The sequence below is a fragment of the Ictidomys tridecemlineatus genome, chromosome 5 (genome assembly GCF_052094955.1).
Source record: "Ictidomys tridecemlineatus isolate mIctTri1 chromosome 5, mIctTri1.hap1, whole genome shotgun sequence".
NCBI lineage: Eukaryota > Metazoa > Chordata > Mammalia > Rodentia > Sciuridae > Ictidomys > Ictidomys tridecemlineatus.
This window is the reverse complement of record NC_135481.1, coordinates 156,854,950-156,872,729: the sequence shown is the minus strand read 5'-3', so window position 1 is coordinate 156,872,729 and position 17,780 is coordinate 156,854,950. Positions and strand designations below refer to the sequence as shown.

General features: G+C 34.0%; 1 protein-coding gene across 10 annotated transcripts in view; it reads right to left on the bottom strand.

Moving 5' to 3' along the window:
- Nucleotides 1-17,780, bottom strand: part of Ralgapa2 (Ral GTPase activating protein catalytic subunit alpha 2) — a 310,144-nt gene that overhangs the window by 174,810 nt on the left and 117,554 nt on the right. For 9 of the 10 annotated variants that reach the window (XR_013439516.1, XR_013439515.1, XM_078051331.1 and 6 more), the window contains 4 exons: nt 15,403-15,537; nt 13,144-13,241; nt 8,086-8,176; nt 6,574-6,750 (listed from right to left, as the gene is read on the bottom strand). Coding sequence is in view for 8 of the 10 variants with exons in the window: in XM_078051331.1 (XP_077907457.1) it covers nt 6,574-6,750; nt 8,086-8,176; nt 13,144-13,241; nt 15,403-15,537 (501 nt within the window). In the remaining 2 variants the exon portion in view is untranslated. Of the gene's footprint in view, nt 1-6,573; nt 6,751-8,085; nt 8,177-13,143; nt 13,242-15,402; nt 15,538-17,780 lie in introns of those variants that run through there. The other variant, XM_078051338.1, reaches the window with a different exon arrangement.

Genomic DNA, 17,780 nt, shown 5'->3' with positions numbered 1-17,780 from the left:
AATTTTTTGTTGCAATTGCTCCAGGATCTTACTCATAACAAATAATTGTCATGACTCTATGGTCTTGACTTGTTTATGATAGTTTCTCAGACTTCCTTACAGATGACCTTGACAGTTTCAAAGGAATACTGATGAGGTATTTTGTAGAAAGTTCCTCAACTGAGACCTAACTGATGTCTTTCTCATAATAGGTCTTTTTTGTTTTGTTTTGTTTTGTATTCCTGAAATGAACTTCTCTTGGCCCTGATGTATGATATTTTTACAATATTCTTGGATTCCTATTGCTAATATTCTAGTTACATTTTTTTGCTTTATATGTGAGATGGTCTCCAATTTTGTTTTTATCATACTGACCATGTCTGATTGTTTTAGAGAGCTTTCTTTCCCTTTCTATGGAATAAACTGGGAAAGTTTCTCTTTTATTTGAAGGTTCAGTAAAGATAAAATGATTTTTGATTGTTCTCTCTTTTGTTTTTACTTTCTAGTACATTTATATAGTCTCTTAGTTTTCTAAGAGTCTCTTTTGAATTAACTTGTAAGTTATTCTGCTGTTCTTTCTCTCGTTTTCTGAATAGGGTACATAGATGCATATTTTTCTCTTCTAATATATGTACCTAAAGCCATATTTTTCTCCTTTAAAGACTTCAACTAGATTCTACCAATTTTGATTTATGTAGTATTTTCATTGCAGTCAAGTTCTAAATATTTTATAATATACAATTTGATTTATTTTTGACAATAATTTATTTGAAGTTAAGTTTTCAATTTCTTATGTTCCTTTTGATACACTTCTCCTATTATTTTAACTTCATCTAATGCACAGAATGTGTTACAGTTACAAATCAAAGACATCTGTTGAGACAAATAATCTCACTGATAAATTTTCAAAATATTCTGTGTGCTTTAAAAACATAACATGTATTTTTTAATTACCTTAATTATTAAGCTCAACCACACATATCCATTCAACTGAGATTAACTGTATTATGCAAGCTTTCTTTATTGTTACTAATAATTATTTCTGCTTATCTCATCAATTAATGTTAGGTCATATTAAAATTTCCCTCTGTGATTATGATTTTATCAGTAATCCCTTGTAATTTTGTCAAATTTTACTTCATGTATTTGGAGGCTATGAAATTCACATAAATTCAGAGCTATGGCTATTGCCAATAACTTCTGCTTTAAATTTTATGACTAACATCCATATAGCTAGACTAAACCAGTGGTCTTTACTGTCTTTACTGTCTTTACTGTCTTACACTATTTGTTTGTTATTAACATAATTATTCCAAAATCATCCTGTTCCTCACTTCATACAAATAGAGGTGGGCTAACTTCTAGGCAATTATCAATCCCCATAGAGAGAGAGAGAAAGAGGGTGGGGAGGAAGGGAGGCAGGATAATTTTATATATGTATTTGCATATTTTTATACAAATAATCAAAGAAACTAAAGTACCATCTCTGGACCTGAGAAACCGAAGTAGAAAAATTATTTATGAGCAAAAAGAAATAAATTTGAAAGGGAGATAGAGCAGATCCAAGAATGGCTGTCAATAGCTCATTATATTAGTGATGGAAAGATCCCAAGGCACAGAAACAAAGGATTTACTTATGAGGCCAAAGCCCTATGATCCAATCATTGCCTAAAAGGCCCACCTCTGAACCTTACTACACTGAGAACCATGCTTTCAACATGAAAGTCTGAGGAACATTCCAGATGCTGATAACAATTACCATAATACCTCCGGAGTAATGCACTGGACACGGGGGCTACCAGTTTGAATTATGACACAATTTTTGCCCCCAAGAGTTCTCAATGTGATGAGGAAAAGACATGTGAGTAAATAATTATAAGAGTCAGTGGGACTTAACTAGGTGTAACTTTGGAAGACTAGATGAGAAGTATCTGCATATGGGAAAACCAGAAAGTCTTTGCAAAGGAGAAGAAAAAAATTAGTTGAATTTTGTAAGATGTACACACACTTCATGAAGAGCAAAGGAGGTCCAGACAGAGGAAACTGTACAAGGCATGGAATTTGTGGGAAGATATGTAGTATTTAAAATATGTAAAGGGTCACCAGCAAATAATGTTTGTTATTTGGATAAGAGGTATCCCCCCAAAGCTCCTGTATTAATGCAGGAATGTTCAGAAGTGAAATGACTGGATTTTGAGAGCTGTAACCTAATCAATTCAACCTAGTTTATTTATTTATTTTTCATAGCTTTATTGAGGTAAAATTGAAGAACAATAAAATGCACATATTTGCAGTATGTAATTTGATCAGTTTTGACATGATTTGCCATGTATATAACTAATACAATCAATATAAAAAGCATTTTCATTTAAAGTAAGAACTCTTACAAACAAAATTATATCATCTTTCTCTAAACAAACACATGATTTTACAGAGATATCTAAAATTTAAGAATTTATAAATATGGAAAAGATTTTAGCTATGAATTAAGTCTTAGTAGTTGACAAAATAGGTACATATGACTAAGTGGCAATTTCATATGGTTCTAATTTTATGTAGGCTTGAGAGTATCTTTGAAAATGAATTTCTCTTTTAATTTGACAATTATACTAAAGACCAAACCCAAAGGCTCTAATTAAACATGTTAATTCTAGGGCCAGAAAAATCAGGCCCAGACTTCAATGATCAAAATGGAGAAACAACAAGTTAGCATTTGGCTGTCCACCACTGCAGCCTCACTCTCCTCCCCTTAAGTGAGCTCCCAATTCCACTGTAGTTACTATTATTATTTTTCTTTATAATATTTCATGACATCAAAACAGATCAAAGTCTGTTGAAAATTCTAAAAATGTATGTGATGACTGACAATGCTGGCAAACTGTTCCTACAAAAAACAATTTTAGTGGAAGATAATAGGATGTAATTCACAGCTATATTTAAAAACAAAATTGGTAAAGGCATTATTAGAAGAAACATTTGGATGCAGAACCATGATAAACACATTAATAAAAGATAGTTTGAAGGTGATTTGCATATTTATTAATTTTAAGAGGTTAAAACACCTGCAGCTCAGAGCATATGTGTGCCTTGATTCAAGGTATCTACTAAATGCTACTGTTCTGCTAAACCATGGAATTCTTAAAATTTCTCTGTTTAAAAACATTTTAATTTTTGCTGAGGTTGAATATGGGTAATTTTCTTATGGTTACCTTTCTGGTTGGTTGTTTTGTTTTTGTTTCTCATTTAAGAAAACCTTAGTACCTCAAGATTAAATACACATTTTTAAGAAGATATTTTCTTCTAAAAGTTTTTAAAGTTTTCTTTTCATATTTAGGAATTTTATACCTCTGGAACTGACTTCAAACATGGTGTAAGGGAAATATTCTATTTCATTCTTCCCCCATATGGCTAAATACTTGTCCAAGGGATTTGCTGAATAGTCCATTCTTCCCTTGCCAGATCTGGAAAGCCACCTCTATCATATATCATAGTTCCATGCCTGTGTGGATTCATTTCTGCACCTTCTATTCCATTTTATTAGTCTACTTGTAATTAGATCTTACTTTAAACAAATCTCATAGCATTTATCACATTATTTAAGACTATGAGTATAAGCATCATGTATCCTCTTTGTAGGTTGATAATAGTGACAATGACCTATTCATCTTTTTTATTTCTCGTGGTATCTAAATTAATATTTCTACATCATAAGTTTATCTGCTAAATAAGGGATGATTTGTAGGTAAAGAGCCATAAATATTCTCTGCCCCCAATTTATTACCTTAACAGAACTAACTCTAAGAATGTAATAACTATGTTTTCTTATTTTCTGGACTCTTAATGCTCTAGTAGCTGGGGCCTTGCTGATAAAGAAGAAATTATACTTTTCAGGGTTAACTAATTCCTACAGATAGCAAACATCTCCACGGGGAAGGACAATGCTTCTAATGTGTAAATGAACCAATAGGGGCTCATCCACTCCAACTACCTACTTTACCTAGCTTTAATATATCAAGTCAATATACTCCAGTTCTAATCTCTTTACAGCCAGGTACCAGGCAACTAAAGAGAGCCCCTATGTTCCAGAGCCCACTGAAATTATTCACAGTAGAAATCCTAAATCTTCTGACCCTGCCTGACCTTGTTTTCCAGTAAAAATGACAATAAAAGTGGTTACCCATGTTCTGCTCCCTTGCCTCTTGACCAACCCTGGAGATTTCTGATGACGTGGCCTCTGTTTCTAGACATCTATTGAGTATAAGCTTCTTCCTTCATGACCATCATATGTGTCTGCATATATTAATATACCTGGCAGTTCATTATTCTAAGTATTTGACAATTGGTAGGGTTAGTCAATGAAAAACAGATACATTCATATTGTTTGATTGCTTTTTTTGCATGTCTTAGAGATCAGGCTAACATGAATTTTATTTTGTTCGTTTATGAAGAAACTGTTCTTTTAAGAACAGAAAGTTAAATTCAGAACTGTGATAATCCTTAAGCCTTATCATCTTACAGTTTGTCCTTTTCACAGATGACAAGATGAACTATTGAACTGAGCATTCTGATTCTATTAGTATTTCAAAGAACTAAAAATTTGAAGGAGTTAATCAAAACATAAGAGTGTATCATATGAATTACCTCACACAAGTTTATTAAATTGAGCTGTCCAATACATACTCTGAAATGGAATCTGAATTAATCTTTCCCAAGGATAGACAAAAGAAATAATCATTCAATTTTCTTTCCTTTCAGTAAAAATATATAAGCCTGGTTCATGTTTGAGTACATTCAACTTAGTGAAAATTCAGACTTGGATCTATAGTACCATAATGATGAGTTCTTCTTGGATAATCTGTATACTGGACCAAGCCATTTATTTTAGGAATGCATTAAAACTTTCAAATAGTTTAAAGGGCTTTCCAGTTGTAATTTTAACTACAACACAGTGAAAAACAGCATACAGAGCCATAACACTTTGGAAGCCAGTGTCAACTTTGGCACTTATTATCTAGGGGGATAACATGATTTCTCTGTGTCTCAGTTTCTCCATTTCTAAAAGAAATGATAGGACTTGGCCTGTTTACCATTCAGGATCAAAAAGAGTTACCTTAAAGTTCTTATTGCATTATTAAACCCATATAAGTTTATAATGCTAGTAGTCAAAATCATTATCTATTATATTAAGAATTTTATGCAATAACATTTTTATAAGCTAATTGTATGAATGTTTCAATATTACTCCATCAAGAATTTCAAAAAATATCAGAGACTTCAGTAAAATTTTCTATCACAGAGAAAACTAAAGTTTTCTTGGTTTTAAAAAAAATCGATTTAGGGTAAACCATTAGTCTTTATAATTTTAAAATGATTTTTAGCATTTTAATAACACTTTTTACTTAGCTGGTGCTTTCTAGTTTGCTGGTATAGTTTTCATACAAGGTATCTGTGTCTGAGTGTGAATGTGGATCAGGGAGGTCTTAGCTCTAGTTAACATTTCCCACACTGAGTTCCTCAGAGGACTCATCTCTCCTCACGCTTGTCAAAACAAAACTCAGTTTCTCCATGGTGTTCTCATTCTCATCATCCCTGTCACACAGATGAAGGAACTGAGACTTTCTAAGGTTTACAATATATGCATGCATGTGTGCACATGTAGATGGGAACAGCAAAAACTGCAGAGAGGTTCCCCTGTTCACTCATTTTCTACAGTGGCCTTATCAGGTAGGAACTATCATTATTCTTACAAAGAAACTTAAGAACAGAGACTAAGTAATCAGCTCAAGGTTGCTCAGCAATTCCTTGGCAGAGCCTGGATGCAGATCCAGAAAGTTTGCTACATTGTGCATGCATTAATCTTAGAAACAAAGACTGAAGAAAAAAACTTGCAAAAAATATAAAGTATTACTTTTAGGTTTAGAAACAAAACCAAATGATACATTGTTTGAAGACAAAGACATGTTAAAGTTTTAAAGAAATCAAGGGAATTGATAGAAAAACAAACTAGGATGCCCCAAGAAGGAAAGGAACTTAAGAAGGGCTTCTAGGAACCTCATGGTGTGGATGCTGTTTTAGGTTTTACATTGGGCAATAATATGTCACCAGGGCTCATTTTATTACTATGAAAAGTAAGCTACATGTAGGTCACAACTTACACTGTCTGCATCAAATAACCTTATGATAAAAAATAGATTATTAGTTAATAAGATATCTAAAACCCTTAACTTATCCTGGACTTATGACATATGTAAATTGAAAAAATCACTCCTCTATTCCCAGAGTGGAACAAATTCAATAAAGAATGGCAAATGGCATGAGCACCATCACTTCCTCCCATGGCAGATAGACAGTGCTTATCAACATGACAGCCTTCCTCCCACATCTGGCCACTGTTTCAGAACCCTTTCCATACCAGACTTCAAAAATTCATGACTGATAGTGAACAGGTGGCTGGTAATACCACTTCAGTTTGGTTGAAGGTGACACCCTCATTACCACTGTGCTCAGGGATCCCTAGGGTTGAGGCAACTAGGAAACTCTGGAATCTCCCAGCTGTTTGCACTGGTGCCTTTTTTCAAACACACAGTTAGTTACCTGTTAAGTTTGAAGCATCAGTTGGACTCAGTTGTAACCAATGGCGGGCATCAGAGTCAACCACAACATCTGTGGGAGTGTTCAGTTCTGGGTCTTCCTCACAAGTCTGCCATGGGCTCATAGACAGCTCTGCCTCATTGTTATAGCCCAGAGCTGTGTCACTGCTGGTACTATCACCTTGCAAAATAGAAGAATCAAAGTTTGAGAAAACAGCTAGCTGAAGATCAGAATACTCACAATTGCCAATAATGCAAGTAACTAAACACTTCAACAGCTGACACAGCAGGAATTGCTCAGGGGCTTGGGCAGAACCTGCAGAACTTGACTGGGGTTCAGATGGGTGTCCATATGAAAGCTCTAGGTCAACAAATTAAATCTTCTAAGCACTCATATAGATACTATGAACTCTGATATATATTATCCAAGTGGCGTTTTTTTTTTCTAATTGTCTTTGCTCAGTTTTCTTATACACCCCCCAAATTATGCCACGTCCTAAAGTTTTCTACCAAGACTTATTCACCAACAAAATGAAGGTGAGTGAAGGAAGATGTTGATAACTGATTACACCACAAATGCAAGTTTATGTGCTAAACATGTACATACTTCAAACTTGATGTTTCAACTAAATAGGGTGAATCATCTAGAGCCTTTTGGGGATGAATTATCTCACTGCAACAGATTTTCTACTATAGAAACTCTCTCCTTTAAATACTAAAGTTATTAGTATTTAATAACTAATTAAATCATAGTTATACTGACCTATGAAGACTTACAGGGCTATTTATTTAATCTGACACAAAACAAATCTAAATAGTCTTCCTCCTCAAAGTCTCCTGACCACTTCCTAACAATTTTATGTGTCTACCCTTCCTTCTGGAAGCTCTTTGTATCTTCTGCTGACAGTTCCCCAACCTTATTGCTTCTAATCTGCTGTTTACTTGTAAAGAACTGAAAGTTGTCTCAGTAATCATATGACCAAGTTGTAAGGTCTCAAACTTCATCTTCCACAAAACTTTAAGCCCAAAGAGAGAAGGTAGAGCATAAGATGAGCTCCTCTGTACCCCATCAAGAGCCACTCTGGGTAGTAGGAGTTGTTGAGGAGGCTATTTTTTTTTTAGTATATGATAATATATTTCAGAATTCCAATCAAAATTTTATTTTAAAGTACTTAGGCCACTAACATCAATATTCTTCTGCACCTTTGTGTTCCTAGCCTTCTGGGGAAGGTAATTTTTCTTCTGGATGCATCTGCTCACTCAAGCTCTCAGTCCCTCTGTGACTCTCATCTTGAGAAAGGTACAGAGTTGGAAAGTAAGGGCACTCAGGTATAGGCAAATGACTAGAGCTTTTTAATTAACTGGATTAACATTATATCATTTTGGGAAAAAGAATATTCCATTTCACAACCATGTCTCTTCAACTGATAAGATACCACTTGAGTTAGAAAGTAAAGAAAAGAAAACACATCAACTCTGCAGTGGACGAATGCAGACTACATTTCCTGGAACTTACTCTTCTGCCTTTCCCTACATTTTCCTTGTGTCTGCTGCAGATCATCCTTCAAGTCCAATTCAGCAGGGCTACTGCTTCTTCGAACTAAGATCTTCAGACAAAAAGAAATATTGCAATTATTACAGGAGAGCTAAAATTTGTAAGACTATGTAAAGTTCCTACTCTACATTTATAAAGAAAAAGAAACAATAATAGCAATAAAACATTGAATGATATTTTCCATTTGAAACGTGTGTTCAACAATTATATATTACTGAATTATATATTATTCAAGACCTGAAACTTTAATTTCTATCCTCTACTTTGTCAACTGACATCCAATTAAAATGGATCTACTAAGAAGGGATGCCAAATTATATGGAAGAAATTTATTTTAAAGCCCTATTTGTTCCTCTGGTCAAGCACACATACACAGTGAACACAATTCTCCAGAAGGCCTAATCTACCCACAAATGATGAGTATGCAGGCAGGTAAAGTGCAAACTCCTTCCAGATCCACTTTGTGCCCTTCTAGTTAAAAGTGCCACAGACATTCCTGAGCACTGCTTAAACACTGAACCTTATGTGAAATATGGAGCACTAAAAAATCATGAGGCAATCTGCATCCTCTAAAATCTGATAATTTGCTTGGACAGACAAAACATACACAAATTACACAAAATAACTACAATGTTCATAAGCAAAATATGCAAATAAATTCTCTCTGATAATTATGTAAAATAAAGTGTTACCTTATTTGGCTGACAGTTACAGGACAGCTGTTCAAGAAGGCAATAGACAGGAAGTGGTAGAGGGAAGGCAGGAGGGGATTCAAGGCAGGAAGCACGGAGTGGTAATCAGCAAGTTCTATGTGCAGGAAAAGAAGCTGATTATAGCAGGCCATGCAAGGAAGCCAAGTGAAGAAGGAAACAGATAAGAAGAAAAGCAGACCTTCTAAAAGAGGCAGCTGCCAGTGGGCCTTAACATGAGGTTTTTGGACTTTTGGCCTAATAGTAATAAAATGAGCTACTATACATTCTAGATAATAGCTCACTGCGATTAAATCCTTACTGGAAAGACAAGTAGTTATCTGTGGAATAGATTAGAATGAAGAAGAAAATTGCTATAGAATGGTTATGTTGATACAGGAATGAGGGGATAAGGTTTCTGATACTGGAAAAGGAGAAGAAAATAGAAATAAAAATGCTGCAGGATGACAGGTTAGAGCTTATGATCAAGTATATATAGGAGTGAAAGAAAATTAAATTACAAAAGGGCAGAGAGCTGGGGGACAATGAGAAAGATGGTGACAAATGGAGAGAGGGAGGGAAGTGTAAAGAAAGGAAAGAAAGAAGGAAGACAAGACCTTGAGAAAGTTTCAGACATTTTAGTTTTTATCTTTGTGCTGAATATTCAAAGAGAATATCTTATAAGTAGGGACCAAAAATCCAGCATTGGTAAGATAGAGAACAGAGCCAGGAGTAAAGATGTAAATTTAAGGGTCTCCATTGCAGAAGGTATTTGGGGGGTGGGGGAAGGACAAACAATCTGGGATTTAATTAACCAATTAAAGGGATAGATATTAAATAAGCAAACAAATTTTAAAAAGGGGACCAAAAAGTATAATGAAAAGACAGAATGATTACTAAACTAAAAGGATATAGTCAAATGAAATACTTAGGAAGATTAACGTTACCAGAAAAGAAAGTATTACAGTACTACACACACTAAGTAGACAGGACAGCTCCTTAATTGCAAAGCAGAATGTGAACTTTTTTGCTTCGGACTGCATGAAAGAAAAACACCCCACAACTTTAGAACTAGATCTAACATAAAAATTTTGGTTGCAATTTAGGGCTCACAGGAAGTCAACCTCCAAGATATCCATGTGCTCTCTCAAAAGTGACCAGAAAACAGGGTACTGAAATGGGTCTATTGTGAGGGCATTTCCAATATTACCTTTGCCAGTGGCAAAAGAACCAAGATTCCAGGATCAAAATAACACTTCCTGACTCATAGAAGACTAAATGCTAACACTGTCCTGATGAACATTCATCTACTTAGACTTCTGGGTATTCTTCTGATTAAGATCAGTCAGCTACTCACAATCAAAAAATCACCAAGCAGCAAAGGAAATAAATCATTAGGCCTAAGAGTCTTAAAATCAACAACTATCAGATTTCAGATAATCAAATAAAGATTTTAGAATTACAATTTGTGAATACTTTAAAGGAATAAAAGATGAGAATCATAAAAATGATGAAGCAATAAGAGATTATGAGAAATTATAAGATACACTTGAAAAGAATCAACTTAAACTTTGAAACAAAATATATACTTGCTGTGCTCATTGGAAATATTAAAGAGTAGACTAAAGAGAGAGTTATTGAACCAATGAAAGACAGAACTAATGAAATGATCAGAATGTAACCAGAGGACCAAAGAGAACGGAAAATATGAAGCTTAAAAGCTTAAGAAACATGGAAAAAAGAATGCGAAATTCTAATATATCTATCCATAATTGTAGAAAAGAGAAGAATGAAAAAGTGGCCATATTTGAAAAAATGATTATCAAGAATGTTCCCAAATGACAGAAGACAAGCATGCAGAGATGAGTGGTGCACAGCACATACCAAAAAGGACAACTGTATAAACCCAAAGAAACCCATACCTAAAAATATATTATAGGGAAATTGAAGGATAAGGACAAAGAATAGCAAGAAACAACAACGAGAGAGGATGGATAGAAGACTTCTCACTAACAACAACGAAAAGACAAAATACAACAGAAACACAGCTTTCTCTAGAAAAGAAGGGGGATAAGGAAATGAGAGAAGAATAGTAATTAAAACACTGTGGTATTGTCAGAGAGACAAAACAACCAAAAAATGAAGATATATAACAAAACGAAGAAAGTTAGCAGAATACAACAATTACTAATTGGGCATTATGTAAAATTGTGGATGTATAACCAACGTGATTCTGCAATCTGCATTTGGGGTAAAATTGGGAGTTCATAACCCACTTCAATCTAATGTATGAAATATGATATGTCAAGAGCTTTGTAATGTTGTGAACAACCAATAAAAAAAAAATAAAAAATTAAAAAAAAAAAGAAAACTTTTCATTACCTACAAAAAAAAATAAAAAAAATAAAATCTTGACATTTAAGAACCTTTAAAAAAACAAAACAAAACAAAACAAAACGAAGGTTTACACACCCACGAAACAGCATATCAAAGAGAGGTAGTATTTCAACTCAATAAATGAAAATGGATTCACTAAATTGAGACCTGGGACAAACAATTATTATGAGGGAAAAAATGAAATTGGGTCCCTATCTTTATTCATATACAAGGATCAGTTCTTGGTGGGTGAAACTCTTAAATATATAGAGCAAAATTCTTATTGGAAACACTTATTGAATAAACATAAGGTAGTATTTGTTTTCCATTGTGTAGCTGAGATTTTTACAAACTTGAGAAAATCATATCCATAAAAATGATGATAGAGAACATTAAAATGAAGGATTTCTGTTCATCAAAAGGTATCACAGAGAGAATGGAAATATAAGCCACATATTGCAAGAAGATATTTACTATACACATAACCAAAACCAGATCAATATGCAGATACAAATAAGAGAAAAAAAGACAATAAGTGACAAAGTAGGCACTGCACAGATGAAACACAAATGACCAATCAACATGGAAAGATTTCAAACCTTATTGGTAACCTAGAAATGCAAATATCAGATGTTATTTTCACCCATTTGGGACTCATAAAAATTTTTGAATTTATAACTAGAAAAGTTTTGGCAAAATTGTGAATGGGAATTCTATACATTGATCACAGAAATATAAGTGGTAAAACTACATTGGGAGTTAGGTCTTATCTTATATAGAACATTATTTTATTGTATAATTTATTAATTCCACTCCTAGATGGTCATCATAATGAAAACTTTAAACATGTAGATCTTGAGACACATACAAAAATGTAAACAGTGGCAGTTTTCCCTAAAAACAAAAGCTGGAAACAATCTAAAGGCCCATCAACAAAAGAATAGAAAAATATACGATGGCATATTCATATGCCAGAGACAATTTGATGAATTATTGCTATATGCCAGAATGTGAATAAATCACTGAAACATACAATGAGGGAACAAGGCAACTGTACTACTAATGAACACTTTACAAAAACTTTCAAAAATAAATCATTTGAAGATACATATATGGCGAAACCATAGAACAAAATAAGGAACTGATACACATAAAGCCAGAGTAATGCCACTCTCTGGGAGAGGTAGCAGGAAGAGGGGACAAACAGGAAACCAAAGCAATAACACAAGAAACACTGCAGTTCTTAAACGGGATAATGGGTTTGTGGGTATGTATTTCATTGTTGAAAAACAGAATATTTATAGGTAAGCTGGTATATGCCCTTTCTAAGCATAAAGAAACAAGGAATTTAACAACGATTATTTTCTAAACAGGAAGGAATATGAAGGCCTTCCCTCTTAATTTTGAACACTTCTGTGACATATATATTTGTATAAATATATACTACATTTAAAAAAATGAGCAGGGTCATCTGTGTAAATGAGTTATGGGATGTTTAAATTTTCTTCTTTATACATTGCATTTGTTTATATTTGAATAAAGGCTACATGGGTGGCTTTCCCTGCAAAAAGGAACTGTAACAGACCCTTGTGAATATTCACTTAACTAGTAACTCAGGTCAGATGGTGGCTACTACCCAAAACAATGTCAAGAAGGGGTATCTGAAATATAAGTTCTACAGGCAAATTTGTCTGATTAAAAATATATAATGCCACATACAGACCAGGCAATAAATTCCATTTTGTGTTCATTTTATTTCACCATTTTTGCACCATGACTATAATTTTACTTAAGAAAACAAGCAAAACCTGAAATGATTTAAAGGTCATTTTGGCTGATAGTCCATCTAAATGGGAAAAATAATTTAAATATCACCATCACCAATAAATTCATTTATTATGCAATAATTTGGGTTTTTTAAAATGACAAACTGATATGCTTTTAAAAATCTTACTGTTATTCCTTCATGTTCTCTCTTCACATGTCCTTTATTCTCCTGAATGGCCCTGAGTTCTGAAGAACTCAAATTCTGTGCATTTTCTACCTTTTGACCTAGAGATTTGGTGGGGGAAGAAAAATCAACAGAAGGAATGTTTCAGAAGGAAAATTAGAAAAACAATTTTTCCATATAAATATAACTATCAAAGTACCTATTTAGAATTGGAACTCTATATAATGCTGGCAGATATATAACAGGTACAACCACTTTGGAAAATAGGTATTATCTTGTAGAGAAAAACATTTTTACTGTAAATTCATTTATTCTATTTCTAGATATGCAATCTACCCTAAGATATATAAAAGCATAAATTATGGGTCTGACAAACTGGCAGCATAAAATGTAGTATATATTTATACAAAACTCAAATGCCACAGAAGTGTACAAAATTAAAAGGGAAGGCCTTCATATTCCTTCCTGTTTAGAAAATAACCATTGTTAAATTCCTTGTTTCTTTATGCTTAAAAAGGGCATATACCAGCTTACCTATAAATATTCTGTTTTTCAACAATGAAATACATAACCATACCCACACTGACAAGCCCACATTAAAGACTTGGTCTCTGGCCCACAGAAGGCCTTGACTACAGAAGGCTCAATGCTGTTCACTGTGGCCAATGGCTCCACTTAGTCATTCCATTAGCACAGGAAACCTTAGGAAAGGTATCTCAAAGAAAAGCTGCCTGAGTTGCCAACAGGTAAACCAACAGGAAGTAGAGAGCAGTAAATTGGCTCATTAGCACTTAAAATGAAGACTGACAAGAGAAAGCAGGAAGTTTCAGTAATAAGAAAAGGAATATCGCCACAAATCCCATAAACATTTAAAAAGGCCACAAGAAGATTTTATAAATAATCTGAGGCCAAGAAATATGAAAATAAATATGAACTGAACAAATTTTCAGAAAAACATAATTTATCAAAATCAAAACAAGGAAAATCTGAATAGCCCTATAATTCTTAAAAATGGTTAATTTTTAAGTTCTTTAATTGGTAAAAAGTATATATAGTTATCAATTATAACATGATGTTTTAAAATATGCATACAATGTGGGATGGCTAAATTGAGCTAATTAACATATACATTACCTCACATACTTCTTTGTGTGCATGTGAGAGAGTTCTTAAAAATCTACTCTCTTAGCAAATTTTTAAGAATACTATACACTGTATTACAATTATACTATAATTGCCATATTGTACAACAGATCTTTTAAACTTATTCCTTCTCCCTTAAGTGAAATTTTTAAAAAATATGAATAATATTTTAAACCCCTCTTGTGAGAAAACTCCAGGAAACTAACAGATTCCCCACATATTTAAGGAAAACAGTGATAATCTTTTTTTCCCCTTTCAATGGTGAAGATCAAACACAGGACTTTGGGCATGCTAGGCAAACACTGTGCTTCTGAGCTATATCCTCAGCCCTAATAATAATAATTTTACACAAATCTTTAAAAGAGTATAAAATCTTTCAGACAATAGATTTCTTTGGATTATTTTTTACTACATTTTCTTATTTCAAGAGGATTTCTAAGAAGGAACACTTTTCTACACGTTTTATGAGACTAGCATATACATGATATTAAGAGATATAACTTATTAATAAACAAGGTAGATTTGTTTCTTAATTAATTCATGACACTAAATTGGAATGATAAGTATGTTGATACTTTATAAAACTTTAAACACGTGTTTTCACTATAAAGTATACTATTAACTGTTAATGGATTGAATCATCTATCTCTCTGTTTTCTCCACCCTATCGCTGCTGAAAGTTGTTGGCAAAACCATGTAGACAAATGCTACTGCAAGTTATTTTCAACCTCAGCAGTGTTTGGAAGTTGCTAGTAAACTTTTCCACAAGTCTGGTCAGCTTTCCATTCTCATTTTCAACTTCCACAGCTCCTCTCACAGCCCATTCCTCATTTCCCTTCATGCTGCCCCCGTGCTTTCTACATAATGTGCTATTCCTTCTGCTCTTGTCTAGGAATATTTTCTGCCTCCTTCTTACTCTAGTCATTTGCCAAACTTGATATATTTTAAAGAAATATATTAAACAATGAAAACATTTCATTGGTAGAAACCACATCCTTGTAATCAAAAAGTAAATTCCCTCAAAATATATTCAGAATAAATGTAGAAAGGAATACTCTCTGCAGTTCCCAACCTCCAACCAGAATCTACATTCTGAATCAATAACTGAAGAAACCAAACCTTGAGAAGAATCTGAGCACAGTGGCTCAGTGATGTCAGATGTGCTGCTGCTCCGGAGGACCTGTTGCTGTCCCACCATGAGATGACCAGACTCAGCTACGGGTACATTTTCTGACTGTTGACACTCCTCCACGTCTGTGAGCATTAACACAAAAAATGAAGTGTTGTAGCTTAAGATTTTTAAAAATATTTTCACCATTTAAAAAAACAAATTTAAAAAATTAAGTTTTAGATACTTTTCCACAAAACCTTTGCAGTAAGATAATTTGTATTTATATCATCAAGTTTCCTATCCTTGTTAACACTAATATTCCACTCCAATAATATATTTTTCTTTTAAGTTCTACTCAGCTTTTTATTTTTAAATCAAAGTAAAGGGTGAGAAGGTAGTGAAAGCCACAAAAATGATTGAGAGCTGTAAGTCACTTGAAATTTCAGGGGCAGAAAGGAAAGAAAGATCCAGTAACTTGGGAGATGCACAGAGAGGACAGTTTATATTTGAGGACAGTAGAAAGTCACACACACACACAAACACAAAAGGAAGATGAAAGAAAACAAGAATTTCAACTGTTATTTCTTTTACCAGAAAAGTGCACAACTGACCAAAATAAAACTCTGTTTAATGGTGCATATCGCTAATGGACAAAAAGATCTCTTGGTATATTTATAGACCTAACACACATATGACTATAATAAAAATAACTGAGTACTGATTCCTGGATAATCTCCACTAGGATTATTACTAACTATGTTGCCCTGGAGAATGAGTTTCCTCTTAGCTCATTTCTAAAATGCATAATTCATTTTAATCTCTAAAAGCCACCCAAGGCATTGGGATAACCACTCTACCTTCTCTCTCTAGAGTTAGGGCTTTGAGGTTGTATCATCTTTTTTCTAGGTCATTTTATTTGCCTTCTAACTAGTCACTGTTCCCCTTCTTTTTGCCACCCTTGTATGTGTGCTCCAGAGAGGTGCCTCTAAAACAAAGATCTGTCTATACCACTCCTCTTAAAACCCTGAGAGGCCTTCTATCATCAGGGGGTCAAATCTGTGCTCGCTGGGGTAAACAGAGTCTTCTAGATTATATTATCCCACATAATGATCCCCCTACTCCCCACAAAGAACTGGTAATTTCTTTATTCTCAGCAATAGGACCAACTTGACACCTTCTGCTCTCTTCCTCCTGCTACTCACTCCCTATGTAAACCCCAGCCATGTTCCTTTGCCCCTCCTGTCTATGCTACTATGGGCACATCCCCCTATAGGTCTTGCTTTGTGGCCACGCATGTAAGATCCATCGCTCTGTTCCTTAGCACACTCTATATTCACTGATGTAGTTATAAAACTTTACATCCACATAATCATGACACCATATTTTCCAAATTTTTTAATCAGCTAAAGTTTCACTGCTACTAAGAAAAGACTGATTAAAATTCAGTCTGTATTATCTTACCTGGCTATGTCACCCAATTCCTCACTAGAAATGGAGGCTCACTGGCAGTGAGCCTCCCTCTGTATAGCCCTTTCTATACTCCAAGCCATAAGTCAAAGTGATGGTTCACCTCAACCAAGAAATGGTATAAATGATGATTCTAAGTTTAACATGCAGGAATTCTACAAAGGGTTGCTGCTTTATTTTTTCTATCCAAATGAAAAATCCATTTACTGTTATATTGATACAATTACAAGACTTCAAAACTATGAAATTGGTGGGATAGTTCATTTAAGATTCAAAGTTCTACACTACAGTCTAAATTTGGATGCTGATCAGAAAGTGAGCTTAGAGTGTAAGAAAACATAGACTAAGGTTCCAGGAGAAGACAGACTCATTAAAGTCTCGTTTTCTCAGATTTTCTTTGCCTTCATCTTAAGTAGTCAAGCACTGATCATTTTTTTCCATGGAGAAACACAGAGCATATGTGCAATTTTTTTTAAAAAAAATTAGCTACACATCCTAAAGCACAAATCTCCTTCTAGTGTCTTCAGCATTACACAATAAAAAACATATGACTCCATGAGCCAGCCCTTCATCTATCTTCTTTCATTGTTTATTCTAATTATGCAAGATGCAGAAACCTTGTAAGAAGAGAATATATTTGTTAATGAATATTCTTTTAAATCTAATATCAGTAGAGGGCGCCCAAGAGCTTTCTAACTTTCTAAAATATAATTGGCCAGTGCCCATTTTGTGGATAGTGGGAAGAGCAGTGGGTTTTATTCTCTTAATCTGAGGCCAAAATTGGTAGATGTTGCTTTCTGGAGTATGAGCAGAAGCAAATAAAAGCCGAGCCAACACTGGCAGCTTCCTTCTAAAGATAAAGAACACCGCCATCTGGTGGGATACAATACAGCCACAGCACCATCCCTTCCAAATTAGA